Source organism: Toxotes jaculatrix, chromosome 2, assembly GCF_017976425.1.
Source record: "Toxotes jaculatrix isolate fToxJac2 chromosome 2, fToxJac2.pri, whole genome shotgun sequence".
In the NCBI taxonomy this organism is placed as follows: domain Eukaryota; kingdom Metazoa; phylum Chordata; class Actinopteri; family Toxotidae; genus Toxotes; species Toxotes jaculatrix.
Window position 1 is genome coordinate 16820514 of NC_054395.1, and position 15690 is coordinate 16836203.

The 15690-nt window shown below is 42.1% G+C and overlaps 1 protein-coding gene across 4 annotated transcripts in view; it reads left to right on the forward strand.

Annotated features, from left to right (window-relative positions):
* The window catches only part of LOC121190235 (adenylate cyclase type 6-like), a 31412-nt gene extending 16626 nt beyond the window's left edge, over positions 1 to 14786 (forward strand). For 2 of the 4 annotated variants that reach the window (XM_041050801.1, XM_041050810.1), the window contains exons 4-24: positions 1183 to 1332; positions 1793 to 1914; positions 3580 to 3691; positions 4010 to 4137; positions 4358 to 4516; positions 4616 to 4757; positions 4925 to 5053; positions 6603 to 6631; positions 6894 to 7041; positions 7166 to 7263; positions 7405 to 7492; positions 7637 to 7753; positions 8922 to 9071; positions 9236 to 9411; positions 9633 to 9665; positions 9754 to 9780; positions 9900 to 10032; positions 10177 to 10440; positions 10690 to 10894; positions 11085 to 11209; positions 12713 to 14786. In XM_041050801.1, coding sequence (XP_040906735.1) covers positions 1183 to 1332; positions 1793 to 1914; positions 3580 to 3691; positions 4010 to 4137; positions 4358 to 4516; positions 4616 to 4757; positions 4925 to 5053; positions 6603 to 6631; positions 6894 to 7041; positions 7166 to 7263; positions 7405 to 7492; positions 7637 to 7753; positions 8922 to 9071; positions 9236 to 9411; positions 9633 to 9665; positions 9754 to 9780; positions 9900 to 10032; positions 10177 to 10440; positions 10690 to 10894; positions 11085 to 11209; positions 12713 to 12841 — 2664 coding nt within the window. In that variant the 3' untranslated portion in view covers positions 12842 to 14786. The remainder of the gene's footprint in view (positions 1 to 1182; positions 1333 to 1792; positions 1915 to 3579; positions 3692 to 4009; positions 4138 to 4357; positions 4517 to 4615; positions 4758 to 4924; positions 5054 to 6602; positions 6632 to 6893; positions 7042 to 7165; positions 7264 to 7404; positions 7493 to 7636; positions 7754 to 8921; positions 9072 to 9235; positions 9412 to 9632; positions 9666 to 9753; positions 9781 to 9899; positions 10033 to 10176; positions 10441 to 10689; positions 10895 to 11084; positions 11210 to 12712) is intronic. The other 2 variants (XM_041050820.1, XM_041050828.1) reach the window with 2 other exon arrangements.
* The last annotated feature ends 904 nt before the right edge of the window (positions 14787 to 15690 follow it).

Consider the following 15690-nt stretch of genomic DNA (forward strand, 5'->3'; position numbering starts at 1 on the left):
ATTGATGATATCATCTTCAGAGGAAACACTCAGTGCTCTGGTCATGGGTCAAGTGACTTTCCCAGGCTGGAGTGTGTTTCTGAACATGGAGAGGATGTGTGTTTGTGTGTGTGTGTGTGTGTGTGTGTGTGTGTGTGTGTGTGTGTGTGTGTGTGTGTGTGTGTGTGTGTGTGTGTGTGTGTGTGTGTGTGTGTGCGTGCTTGCCTGTGTGTTTCTAAGCGAAGGGGAAGTCCAGAGCTCAAGGCTCCATTTCTGATGTTCGGTCTTGGCTGTGGAGTAGTGAGAAGAGAAATTACTAGCAGACTTACACACTGGCTTACCACACACACACACACACAGGCACACACAGAAAGCAGCACAGAGGAATGCTTTTAGGGTTGATGACCCCGCAAAACTAACCGTACACTATGTCTAAACTTAATTTACTTAAGCCACAGATAATGCTGTTTTACAGTTTGCGTGTCCACATTCTCAGAGCCTCATTGTTCAACCAACATACCTCTCCTGCACTGGGTACACACTCATAATAATGGCTTTTTCTGTTTCTCACTTCTGTCTAAAGCTGTACATTCAAATACATTATCAGTTGCACAAAAAAATTCTCTGTCATACTGCTTTCCCCTATTGTAAATCACTTTATTTTGACAAGAAAAAGCTGTTTAGCAGTGTCATATCATCTGTTTTCAGCTCTCAACAAAAGTCGTCTTTTCACATGTCGGATGAATCTGCCCTTTTTTCATTTTGAGAAGATTATACACACACACACACACACACTGTGAAGACAATATAAACTTAACTAGAGCAAAAGACGGAGTCTTCATGTGTCCCCAGTCATGCATCACAGTCAACTCTCTGGGCTTCCTATATCTGTTGCTCGGAGCGCGACATGAGGAGAATGTCCTCTTGCTGAGCAACCACGAGGCCACGGTCATCATCTCTAACCAGATCACTTCTAATGGCCCCTCAGACGTTTGGGGAATTTTTCTCCTTGCAGTAAATCCTATGACATAGAGTGTTATCAATTTTGTTTATTGACCTCACCCAGGTCAGGCAGAGTTCACTGTATTCTTGTGATGTGACATGTGCATACTTGGTGGGGTTCTCATGTCCTTTTTTTCCAGTCTCTTTTCACCATCTCTGTCATGTTTGTGTATATGTCTGTGTGTGTGTGTGTGTTCTCAGGTTAGTGCCAACGTGCTGATCTTCCTGTGCACTAACATGATCGGGATCTGTACCCACTACCCTGCTGAGGTTTCCCAGAGACAAGCTTTCCAGGAGACAAGAGGATACATCCAGGCCAGACTGCACCTGCAGAGGGAAAACCAGCAGCAGGTAAGCATATGCAAACATACTCACAGACCCACAAATGCACAGACACATTCATGTTCAAGCAAATAAGAGAGGGAGGAAGCCATGCCCTTGTCCTGTAGGAAAGCTAAACACACACACAAATGCAAAAGAGCAACAAATGGGTGTCACCATTTTCTAGTCTGATTTGTTTGTCTCAGTTTTCGAGGTCAACAATATGTTCTGGAGTATAACACCTATCTCCACTCCTCTCTATTTGACTAACACGTTCCCACGCAGATGCCAACGAGGCAGGGTGACTCATTGAGCATTCTTACGGTGGAAACCAACGAAAATGAATGGGCACTCTCTCTCTCTCTCTCTCTCTCTCTCTCTCTCTCTCTCTCTCTCTCTCTCTCTCTCTCTCTCTCTCTCTCCCTGTCTTTCTTTAATTTCTCTCTCTATCTATTCTTCCTCTCTGTCTTTATCTCTCACTCTCCCTCAGGAGCGCCTACTGCTGTCGGTGCTGCCAAGGCACGTTGCCATGGAGATGAAGGCTGATATCAATGCCAAGAAGGAAGATATGATGTTCCACAAGATCTACATCCAAAAACATGACAATGTTAGGTAAACACAGATAGATACACAACCAAACACACTAACACACACTCAGGAAGATGTCGGAGAACTTTGCTATTACAGCTAGCACCAGTGGCTTTGACCTCACTCCGCTGACTGATGTGTCAGTTACAGAGTCACTCCAACAGCTATTTCCCTGACAGCATGTATTATGCATGTTGTTGTTTATTGACACTGACAGCACCGGCTGCAGTAACGATATTGACTTAGGCACACTGCTGTGCTTTCTGTAACAAATGATAGGAGGCAGACCTCAAGTTTGCTGGCCCCCTGTCTCAGGCCTCACCACTGGATTTCACCTCCTGAGTGGGAATAACTCAGTGTTAACAGGTGATTGAAACGCTCCATGCATCAGCCCACCGTCGAACGCAGCCGGTGCTTTTCAGGTTGCGGTGGCGATGGTGGTAGGGGACAATGAAACAAGGTTGCAGCAGAGATCTCCTGTCAGAGGTGACCCAAATAGGATAGGTACAGGTGATGCACTTAGTGGAACAATCTGTTGCAACGCCGCTGCTCAACCAAGGTGTAAACTTACAGGAACAATCCATTATCCAAAAGCAACACAGGATTAAAACCCACGGTCTCTCCCAAATGCAGAGCTCATTTTTATAAAAGCACCAACACTAGACAACAACATAATTTAAGTTATTAATGTTTTCAGGCTCTGTTGTAGGTTTATTTGCATCACTAATGTTTATGCAACAGGCTTATATTTAAACTATGGTCAGGAATGCTTAAAATGCTTATTTTTCATCTAGAAGTATAGTTTGTTAATTGTGGGTTTAACTATTTAACGACCTGTAATTCATTGGAAAATTGGGCCTTTAAGGGGTTGTTCACCAAGATTACAGAAACACATATTTTCTCATATTTTTATAATAGTAGTATTTTGTCATGCAACTTTAATTGTGATGCCTTCAATATATATATAAAAAAAGTAAAAACTACAACAACAGCGGCATCTCCTCCAACAGCCATGTACTAGTTACTCTTGATAATCCACAGATCCCGCTATCAGTGTTTTTTTGGGACTGTTTGTCCAATAACACAAGTTCCAGTGAAAACTAATAAATAAATAAATAAATAAAAATACAGCTACTGAATAGCTAGATACCAGTAGGGGTAAGTGAGGAAATATCTTTGTTTTTGATAAGGTGAACTGACCCTCTGAAGATAATCTGTTGGATCGTGGCTAAAAGTTTTAGATGGGAGATGCAGACAGACACTGGAGTGCTGTAATTAAGGGCCCGTTCTCAACCTCATGGGGCCGACAGCGCCATCTGTCGCCTTCAGCTGGAACTCAGTGTCTGTGGTGTTGTTTATCCTCGCTTTTCATTACTATCAAAAGTTAGCAATGAAAGGCATGCAGACAGGGGGGACGGGGGGTGGTGTTCTCAGAGGGACAGGCTGGAGGAGGTGACCTACATTGGCCTAGATGATGAGAGCCAGAGCTGAACAAATGTCTGCCTCTCTCTTTCCCCCTGCTCAGATGGCAGCTGGACAGTGAGGAGGGAGGAAGGCAGTAGACCATGCTAACTAACTCCATACTTTATAGATTGATCTCATTCTCAGTCTTCTTTATCTTTCCTCTCTGTCTGTTTCGGTTACCCTCTCCCTCACTCCCTCCTGCCACCCCCGTCATCTCCTCTTCAGCATACTGTTTGCAGACATTGAGGGCTTCACCAGCCTGGCGTCTCAGTGCACAGCCCAGGAGCTGGTCATGACGCTGAACGAGCTGTTCGCCCGCTTTGACAAGCTGGCCTCGGTGAGCATTGACACCTGCCGCCACCATTTTCACAGCAGAACTTTGAACCACTGCTGCTTATGTAACTGTACAGTCTGTAGCTTTCACTGTTAGTATGACAAAGCTATCATGATGTACTGGTTTGGGGGGGTGAGGTGGGGGGAGGGTTACTTAAGCATTGTGTAACATGTCAATTATACTATACTGAGACTGATGAGTCATCTAAATTATGCATGAAAGGCTCTATATTTGACATGAACATGCTGTGTATTAGCTGTAATTGAGGGCCTAATATTTAATGTGTGTGTGTGTTTGCGTGCATGTGCCTTTGCTGTACAGGAGAACCACTGCCTGCGGATTAAAATCCTTGGGGACTGTTATTACTGTGTGTCGGGCCTGCCTGAGCCACGGGCTGACCACGCCCACTGCTGTGTTGAAATGGGAGTAGACATGATTGAAGCCATCTCGTGAGTCAAACGCACACTAATGCACTGATAGAAGAAGGCCCACACACTCAAAACAGGAACACACACCCTCGTAGTTACATAGTAGTACTATTCCAGGGAAAGTTGGGTAAAGTTTTTTCCTTTGTTATTGTCTCACAGGTTATTTAACAGACACTGTGATGGTGAAGCTGACACTGTTTTTTTGACAATAGCTTGTACATGTGTGTTTGTGTATCTGCAGGTTGGTTAGAGAGGTGACGGGCGTTAATGTGAACATGCGGGTGGGCATCCACAGCGGCCGCGTCCACTGCGGGGTGCTGGGCCTGCGCAAGTGGCAGTTTGATGTCTGGTCCAATGATGTGACACTCGCCAACCAAATGGAGGCCGGGGGGAAGGCTGGGTAAGCCCCTCCTATACCACCTGCTACTTCACTGACATAGGCTCCCATAGGCTGTTTAGTTTCTGACACACTGTTTGTGTTGTGTTTGTGTGTGTGTAGGCGTATCCACATCACCAAAGCCACACTGCAGTATCTGAACGAGGACTACGAGGTGGAGCCGGGATTTGGTGGAGAGAGGAATGCTTACCTGAAGGAGCACAACATTGAAACCTTCTTGGTGCTGGGCTGCAGCCAAAAGAGGGTTAGTGCACGGTCAAACACACACACACACACCTACACGTCCTTGAGTCCTCCTCAGAACTTCACACTAGTGCTGTATTTCACACAAACAATATAATGGCTTGTCACCTGGTATAGAAGACCTTGTTTGTCAAAGCATCTACCCTGGTTGCGTTTCTTCACTTCCAGAAAGAGGAGAAAGCCATGGTGGCCAAGATGCAGCGAGCACGTGCAAATTCAGCTGAGGGACTGATGCCACGCTGGGTGCCTGACAGATCCTTCTCCAGACCCAAGGAGCCCAAAGCCTTCAGGCAGATGGTGAGATACACGCAGGGAGCTCTTAGCTCAGCGCATGGCACCTGTTCTTCTTGTCTGTATCCGATTTCCTGTGTCATCCTCTCCGTTCTCTGAAGTCAAATCATAAATATCCTTTCTAATTATGTCTTCACAGTAGCTGTTAATATTAGATATTTCTCTTAAATGGTCATTCAAGGGTCAGAGACCTATTGTTGGGAAGAATGTCATAAAACCGCCGAAAACAGATTTTTAAAATCAGCCTTTTTTCTTTTTTTTTTTGGTCAAACCAGCAGTGTAGCTAAAGGGGTGACAATGTCAGTCAGTAACTCATTCAGTCCGGGCTGAAATATCTAATGAACTATTGATTGGATGCTGTGATACTTGGTACAGACCTTCATGTTCTCCACAGGATGAACTGCTGTAATAACTTTGGGGATCCCTTGACTTTTCCTCCAGCACCATCAGTAGCAGTAGGTTGACGCTTGTAGTAAAATAGTTCAACAGCTACTGGGTGCATTGCTATGAAATTTGGTCAGAAAAATCCATGTTTCCCTCAGGGAGAAGTGTAATAACTTTGGTCATCCTGTAGCATTTCCTCTAGCTTCATCATCATGTCAACATTTCGGTTTGTCCAATAATTTGATTTACAGCCAAATTACTGCAAAACGAATGACGAATGTCTCATCAACCTTGGCTATACTTTTTGTCTGGCACTCAAGTAACACCAGACTATTTTGCAGCTTTACTTTCAGGTAATAATAATGTTCCTTAGCCCTATGCTTTTTAACTCTTTTGTCAATTTCAGCCACAATATTATTTCCCATTTACTGTCTTACATTAATAAGCAAATGTTACCATGCTAACACACTAAAATATGGTAAACATGCAAACATCATACCTGCTTAAGGTAGCATGGTATTTGTCATTGTGGTGTGCTAATGGTGCCCATGTGCAGCCTCACAAACCTGCATGCATGGCTGTAGAAGTCTAAGGACGTCTTTACCTTGAATGCATAACATGCTCTATAAGTATGAATTTAAGTGCCTGAATGTGACAAATGTGTACAGTACTACCTATATGGAAAAGCCTAAATCAGTCAGTGGGGATGAGAGAACTATTGATCTGCTCCCATCAAAACAAACAGGAGCTACAACAGGACTCCCAGGGATTCCCAGCTCATTGTTTACTACTGAAGCTAATCTGATGGGGTTGCAGCTGCAGATATTTCTCTTTCTCACTCGCTCTCACTTCCTGCCGCTCTTCATGCTACAAGTCTCATTTCCTTTTCTTTCCTGCATTCTTTCCCTCTCCTCCTCCTCTTGTCCTCTCCATCTCAGAGGTTTTTAGCCCCAGGGGCAAAGAGGGTGTAATTTGAAGCCTTCGAGCATTAATTAAAACATCAGTCTGGCTCTCAGGGATTAGCTGTGCAGATGTCTGTGTCTCTGTCTATTTTTCAGTCGTACTGTGGCTACATGATAATCTCTCCCCTTTCTCTGTCTCTTTTTCCTGCACTGTCTCTCCTTTTTGCTCTCGTTGTCTCACTCCCTTTCTCTGTTTTTGTTTTTCTCAGGGCATCGATGAAGCATCCAGCAAAGACAAGTGAGTGTTTTGGCCCCAGTTTTTGTTATTAGGGCGGCTTTTGTTATTAGCGGTTGGCTGGCAGACTGTCACTGTAGCGGTCTAACTTCAGAGCCCACTGTTGGTTTTATACAGTCAGATCCAACCCAGCACTAATACCATATTAGCTCTGAGTCATCCTGCCTGTCACAGCATAGGCCAACTCCCTCACACAGACACACACATCCACACACAGATACAAACACGCACCACGCAGTGACCTATTGTTCCATCTACCTCGTAGCCGCTGCACTCAGGAGGCCCTCAACCCCGAAGATGAGGTGGATGAGTTTCTTGGACGGGCCATCGACGCACGCAGCATCAACCAGCTGCGGAAAGATCACGTCAAGAAGTTTCTGCTCACTTTTCAGACCGCCGACCTCGAGAAAAAGGTTGGCGCTCGATGGGAGTTTATTTGCAGTTCACCAAAACTCCCTGTCGATTAGGCTGAATTGATTATTTGCTCTTTAATTGAGCTGCTATAAAACTAAGTTCTCATTGATTTTCTATTTTCAGTACTCCAAAAAGGTTGATGATCGTTTTGGGGGATATGTGGCCTGCACACTCCTTGTTTTCTGCTGCATCTGTTTCATTCAGATTATCATTTTTCCAAAGTAAGTAAGTTCACTCTGGTAAGTTGCCTTTCAGTTTCTCAGTTATAGTGAAATGTACACAGGAAATGTGGTCCTGATTAGTTTATGTGGAGTTAATGAGAATTATACATCCTAGTGAGCCTGTTTTCTCCTCTTCCGCAGAACAACACTTATGCTTGGTCTTTACATCAGCATCTTCATCATCCTCTCAAACATCCTCTTCATCTGTGCCATCTACTCCTGCATTAAAGTAAGAAACAAAGGCCTTCATCACTCAAATGATTCCTCTTGCAGATATCTTCAGATAAGAGTCATTATCACATGTCTTCAGCCTGCATCACTAATGGTATTAACTCTCTCTTATCTGATCTTGTCCCTGCTGCCTGTATTCAAGCTCTTCCCGGTTGCCTTGCAGACTGTAACCAAGAAAATAGTCCAGTCTCGTGCAAACAGCACACTGGTGGGCGTCTTCACCATCCTCCTCCTCTTCATCTCTTCCTTTGCTAATATGGTAGGGACTAAAGCTCTTCATTTTGTCATTTTTGTGTCATGTAACAGCTGTGACTCTTTAACATGTTGCTTCATGATGTCCCACACAGTAAGTCAGGGAAGGAGCTACGTATCTGCCTCAGTTCCATTTCTCCGTCTTTCCATTAATCTATCATACACTTCATCTCAGACGTTGCTGATCAGATTTCAAGACATTTGAAGAAATTCCGCACCATCTTGGCATTTCTAAAATTAGACCGGTTTGCATAAGGCCTTTGCTATAATTAGGGGTTGAGTTGCAATTAATCATAATCCGTCACTGCGACAGATGGAGTTGTAGAAATAAATCTATTTTTAACCATCATGTTTTTTTTCCATGTTTACTAACGTTATATAGACCAATTTGCCATTGAGTTTGCGTAACTGTGGATTAAAACATGCTTGATGCCAGTTCTACTGCATGCCACATTTTAAATGCCACGGTCAACAAAAGTGTTTTAAAGTCAAAATATGACAATTTATCGGTCCTGAAACCTCATTTTTGTGCATCAGAAAGATTAAGTGTACTTTTTTGAAACGATGGTACATAAAAACCGATCTCCACAGAAGCTGTGCTGCGACCACAGTTCAGCAAAGATCTATATTTACTACTAGAATATATACCTGTTCCACAGATGTCACCTTGTGTGTTGCTTTTTGTTCGTTCTCTTTCCCTTGTAGCTGTAGTGTTTTGTGCTGTGCTGATCCACTTGTTTGATTGGGCGCCTGCAGGGTTGTTCCAGCCTGTGACTGGTTGCTCAGGCTCTCGGTCCAAAATCAGTTTTAACATATTTGATGTGACTTAAAAACATAATGTTCACCAGAGAGCACTGGTGACTTTAATTTTCAAATTGAAAATGCCCTGCATATGTCAAAGCTCTTACATAACCAATAATTGTGATCCTTATAAAAAATGTTTGTCATCTGGAAAATATACCATTACCAGTTTTTTTATTTTTTATTTTTTTTTACTTAAACATGGATATTTACTATTGACTTCACAAACCCATCACATGGCCTTTACTGTAACAAAATACAGTAATTAAATGTTTTATTTCTGTAACATTTCTCTATAACATTTGTGTGTACCTTCTCTTTGCTTTTCAGCTTTATTGGCTAAATGATGAGACTGTTTCTTTCTTTCCTGCCAGTTTACCTGCAGCAGACAGAGTATAAAAGACTGTGTGGCCAACGAGCTGAACACAGAAGTGACTCTCTGTCTGCTGCACAACCTGACCAAGACAGTAGAGGATGGTTTGACTCTGTGTTCCAGACAGGACATGCCCTGCCATTTCCCAGAGGTTAGTCCCATCACATATTAGCATATGTGTCTGCCAGTGTTGCCTGTGTGTTCGCACACATACACGGATGCGTGCCCATGTACTTTTTTTTCTGCGTGCATGAACTGTATGTTCGAATATTCCCCTAACGTTCCTCCTCCCTCGCCGTCTCCTCTCTGCTGCAGTATTTCAGCTACAGTGTACTGCTGACCCTGCTGGCCTGCTCTGTGTTCCTCCACATCAGCAGCATAGGGAAGCTGGCTCTGATGTTGCTCATCCAGCTCACTTTCCTCCTACTGGTGGAGTGGCCTCAGGTGGCCCTGTTTGACAACGCAGACCTGCTGGTCACTGCCAACACCCTGTGAGTCTCTTACCACACACATATATACAAACACGTGCAATCTACCTCCTTTGTTTTGTGTTTTTTTAAAAAAACCTGCACAGTTAACCTCCTGTGTCACAATACTGTGGTTTAGGTTGTGCATGGCCTGATTTTTTTACGATAAAGTCTAGATTGCACAAGACCTACTTTGTCAGTCCTAAGTCCTATTTTTTTTAACACGTTCTCACTTTTTTTCTCAGGCAATTATCACCTGTTAATGATTCCCTAAAACAGTAAGTTGTATTGTTTTATCTTCTCTTTTGGCTGATTTCAGTAACTCGTATGGTTTGTTGACGTGACTTTCTCTTGCCCATTTTTCAGGCCTAGTTTCAATGAAACTGCACAGTGGTACGTAGCTTTTACTTGTTCTGTGTGTTTTTGTATATGTTGGGTTTCGTACATTATTTTACTCCCACGCAAAAAAAAACCCATTCATGACTCGTGCAAACTCCTCTTTGACTCCTCAGCCTGGAGACTGTGACCAAGGTATCCCTAAAGGTCATGACCCCTGTAATCCTGACAGTTTTTGTTCTGGCTCTCTACTTGCACGGCCAGCAGGTGGAGTCCACTGCTCGCCTTGACTTCCTCTGGAAGCTTCAGGTAAATGAAACAGTTTCATGTGTAAAACAAATTGGAGCCAGTACTACTGTATTACTCACCAAGACCAACACCTGTGAGCACCTCAGCTATGCAGTCACCTGACAGTGAGACTAAGCAACCAAATTGTTCCCCGTCCTTCCTCAGGCTACAGAGGAGAAGGAGGAGATGGAGGAACTGCAGGCATACAACCGGCGCCTGCTCCACAACATCTTGCCCAAAGACGTAGCCGCCCACTTTCTTGCGCGGGAGCGTCGGAATGACGAGTTGTACTACCAGTCATGTGAGTGTGTGGCTGTCATGTTTGCCTCCATCAGCAACTTTTCCGAGTTTTACGTGGAGCTGGAGGCTAACAACGAGGGAGTGGAGTGTCTCAGGCTGCTCAATGAGATCATCGCTGATTTTGATGAGGTGAGGAGAGTGGATAAAGTCAGGGGAACATTATGAATTCAGCTTAAATCAGTGCAGGAAACATTTATTTGATAAGGTGTGTAAGATGGGAAATTAGATATTTGTTTTATTACTGTACGATCACCATTTTCCTGGTTGTATGTGTTGTTCTGCCACGTAGCATGTCGTTGACCTGTATCTGAAGTGCTGCTTTCGTTTGTCTCATTTCCTTCCTGTCTCATTCATACACGGTTGATAACTTGTCTCTAGATTATCAGTGAGGAGAGGTTCCGTCAGCTGGAGAAAATCAAAACCATTGGCTCCACCTACATGGCGGCCTCCGGACTCAACGATTCCACCTACGATAAAGAAGGCCGCTCACACATCTTAGCTTTGGCTGACTACGCTATGAGGTTGAGAGAGCAGATGAAATACATCAACGAGCACTCTTTCAACAACTTCCAGATGAAGATAGGTAGGCCCGGAAGGTAGCGGAGATTGGTCTTGAAACATTATCTGACAGATCGTATTTGGATTGGCATTTGTTTAAAAAAATCCTTTTCCCGGTCAAAGGAGAATAGTCTACTTCCTTAGAAACAGCATAGTAATTTAGTCAAAGTGGTGTAACTAATATGATGTAACTCAGCAAGCTAATTTGTTCTCAGGACTGAACATGGGGCCTGTGGTAGCAGGAGTGATTGGAGCCAGGAAACCCCAGTATGATATATGGGGGAACACAGTCAATGTGGCCAGCCGGATGGACAGCACAGGAGTACCAGACTACATCCAGGTACTGCAGGTGTCACAGACTTAACATGAGGGATTTTGTAGTTTTAGTTATTTTTTAAGTGAATCAGCCATGAGAATACCAAGCCAGTTACAACCTAAATTAGTCAGCATGATGTTTTCAGTAATCATTCAAACATGAAAGTGTGCGTCATTCATCGTTATTCATACCCAAATCTTGCACAAGTTCTTCCTTTTAATATCTCCTGCGTTGTGAAAAAAACACTACACACATATTTCCTATAACTGACAGATGTTTATCACTCCAAAGCACACACAGTTGAAAGTAGTGTGTGTGGTATCTGAAAGAGTCATTTGCCTGTGCTCTTTATGAAAGTATCGCAGCAGACACAATCGTTGCACAGTCCTTCAGTTTAAGGATTTAGATTCAGACATCTGGTCTGCAGAAGTGCCCTTGAGCAAAAATGCCTGTCAGCACTGGATGTGCTGTTCTCCAGCATAAATGGTGCTCTAATGTCCCTCTGGAGGAGGGCAAAAAGCTAAATTTGAATTCCCTGCAGAGGCCATGCAACTACCACAGTTTTATCATCTTCAGTAGGGAAATCTTAACCAGAGTGAACAGTGAACAGCTTGTTCCTCAGAGAACGGGTGTCAGTTAAGGACAAGATTCCCACAGTGTTATTCACCATCTTATTTATAGATGTGTAGTTGATGTTAACACTCTTTTTGAAATGTGTGATTTACCCCACTCTAGCTAAGAGCTGCGGTGAGATTTTCTGCCCCTAGCTCAAATCCATAAATTGGCTGCTTGAAAGATTACAGTCAAAACTATGCTGCCACCTGTTGTACAGTATGAGTTACTGCAAATCAAAATGCTCCCTGCAACACTCGGCATATTTAAAACAGCAGGGCTGCAACTAATGATTATTTCTAGTGTCTATTAATCTGTTGATTAATTGATTAATATTTATTTGATGACATGTAAATGAAGGGAAATTCCCATTAAATGTCTGTCCAGCTAACATTCCAAAAACCAATATTTAAATTAATATAAAACATACAGCTGAGATGCTAGATTGTGGAAATAATTATAAGGAACAATTTTGACAACTGATTAATTGTTACAGTTGTTTAAACAAGCAAATAATTTTCTGTCAGCAAATCCTCACAATGAAAAGCTGGAACTAGTGAATGTTTAACGTTTATACTTGATAAATGACTTGATTAATAAAAACAGATAAATGACGGATTATCAAAATTGCTGTGAAGTAATTTTCTGTGAGTTGACCACTGAACTATTTGATTCAGGACTACAAGTACTGTAGATCTATTTTGCTCTAATTCTATATGGAGTGCATGATAAATAAGTAATTTATAAATAATATTCCTTTTTTTTTTTTTTTTTTTTTTTTTTTTTCTTTTACTTTAGCGTTCCATCATAGTGCTTTTGGGACATTATTCAATGCGACAGTGACTGATAGTGTTTTTCCTGAGCAGGGTTGAGTGTCTCATATCTTGGGTGTCAAATGTCCATGTCCGCTCTTAGGTGACCACAGACTTGTACCACGTGCTGGTCAACAACGGATACCAGCTGGACTGTCGAGGCGTTGTCAAGGTGAAGGGGAAGGGGGAGATGACCACTTACTTCCTCACCAGCGGCCCCCCAGGCAGTTAACGACAGACCGGCCAACCACTGAGTGACTCCCGCTGCACTGACAAGACTGAGCCTTGCAGAGAGACTGAGTGGTCAGCCCGGCGATGAGCACCGAATCACGGTGCGAACAGGAGACGGCCAAGAGAGACGAGCTCGGCCTGTCTGTATGTTGTCACGTAATCAGATGCACACATGTAGGACGTTGTTCACGTTTGAAGGCTTTTCCCCAAGCTGCTTGAGAGATCACGAAGCCCAGTTGCCTTAGGACGGAAGTGGCTATGCTTGTGTTTATGAGCAATAGTATTTCATCTGGAGTCATTATTTATTTTCGTGGCGATGGATTTTTGTGATGACCTTGTACAAAAAAAGGAAATATATACATATATAAAAGCAAAACTGTGTTACTGAAAAGAAAATATGCAAGGACAACATGAAGGATGACAATGACCAAAGAACAAATGTTTGATATGAAACACACTCTAATGATACTGTTCAAAAATACAGTAACCTTAAGTAATTTATTCATCTTTTGACAGCAAAGGCCACGGTAACGTCACTGTCGTTGATAGGGACGAACACTTTTTTTTGTTGTGGATTTATTCATGAAGGATAACACAGCGCGTGCGCACATACACACACACACACATACACACACACACACACACACATATACCTAGATAGAAAACATTCACAACAAACTTGGCTTGGACTCCTGTGTTTCTTATCAGGGCCTTCTTTGTTTGTTCCAGCCTGTGATTAGCCACAGTCTGGATGCGAGGCTGTTTGTGGTTCACTGAAATGTGCGATTGATCACTCGCTCCCAGCAGTGTATTTTTTTTTTTGGTTCAGACCAAAAACAAGAAGTATGAAAGGAAGGAAGAACAGTTGCATTAGTATCACGGTACTGAGGAGAGATTGACAAACTGTTGTGAAACATTTTATACAAGTGTGTGTGTTTGTGTGCTCGAGTGTGGTATGTATCTTTGTATGGGTATGTGTGTGAGTGTGTGTGTGTGTGTGTGTATGTGTGTATGGGCGTGAGCACACATAACTGAATGCTGATCTTTATCTGTAAAGGGGCATACTGTAACTTTTCACTGTGAGGTTTTTATGATACTGTATGACAATGCTTTCTTGCCAAACTGGTTGCTGCAAGGCATGTTTTATATTATTTCAGAGTCGTGTGTCCATTCCTGATTTCTTGTGTCAAAATGATCATTTGAAGAGAATTATGTCTGCGTCTTTTACTGGACTGTGATTTTGACTGATTTCATTCCAACCTAAATAAGCAAAACCTTACAAAAAGAAACATATATTTTGGATTGTGTCAGAACGTTTGAACGTAAACCGGCTTCCTGACAGCTTCAGGATGAACTGTATGCAGGAATTCTCCATCTGCTCACAAGTATTGCCTTGAGATGATGCAGTTCCAAGGTCCGCCTACTTCATGGACCAATATTCACAACTTTACAGTATTTGACACTAGCTGTTGTATTTGGCACATGGAGGCTTGTAACCCCCAAAATGAGTTGTTCAAAAGAATAATCATATGAATGTAATGTATTATAAATATTTTTTGCCCACAATGAAACTGCTACTGAAGAAAACCACTCTTTACGTTGCCTTTGGTACTGAGGAAGGAGTTCAATCATCGTATTAGAGGCCTAAATTGGTTAGATGTCATGTTGGCTGTAAAGTGAAATGAGTATTTTACATTTAGACAAGCTTTACACCTGGTGTTGATATGCTCACTTTTCTGTCTGAGCCTAAAAATGTTGCCTGTATTGGCTACAAAAAGATCCTCACTTTTGCCTGTCTCTCTCTCTCTGTCCTTTAAATGAAAGGTCAACAAGACACTGTTGTATTTTCCTTTAAAAAGTGGCAGAGTTTAGGAAATGCAATGATTGATTTGATTCATTTCCCCTTGGATAAGAAATTAATAAATGGCTGTTTTGCATTGATTGGGTTTATTTTGTTTGTTGTTTTCTGTGGATTCTCTCAGGTCTCTACAGCAGAGGTTACAGTAAAGTTCATATTAAAAATAGAGAACTAGGGCATTAACCTCCAGTTTGTTCCTATTAAGCTGCGGTCAGAGAAATAACTTGTAAAACATCCTGAAACATATTAATGATTAAGTCCAGTGACTGTTCGGGACACCAAACACTGGCCAGAAATTCAAGAGCAAGTTCATTCTTTTTCTTTCACACGGTTTACTTCACAACAAAGCTTTAGCCTGCTTAGCAATGTTGTTTTAGTTTGGCTTTAATTTAGATCTCAAGTCAATCAGCGGCCTGCAATCAAAATTTCTCCCTGTGACAGTAACCCGAGAGACGCCTCCTTCTCCTTTTCTGAATAAATCAGTCTACAGTTTCAAGAGGGTGATACAGGAGAGAGTATTTAATTGCTTGCACATGAATAATGGATTTCTGTTGAGGTAATGGCAATGTTCACTTACAGCACTCTATGCTGAACATTAATTAAGAGACATAAATTCCTCCTAATCCCTGATGAAAAAGCACTAATGTTACTATAACAGGCTCATGATACAGGGACCTTTAATGTGTCTGTAATATGTGTTAGTATGTAAATATAGTCTCATACATATATTCTATATATAAATATATGTGTGTATGTGTGCCTGTAGTAGCTGCAGTACATCTAAATATTTTTAAGAGTTTTTTGTACCATTTTTATTTTTGTTTATCTACTTTTAGCGGGTTTTTTTTAAGTTTTTTTTTTTTTTTTAAGTTTTTGTTAATCTATGTGAGGTTGTTTTTTGTCATTGTTTTTGTTTCCTTTTTTTAAAAAAAAATATTTTTGTGTTATATAATGTGCTACTTTTCCGCATTGGGTACACACTGTATGATCCT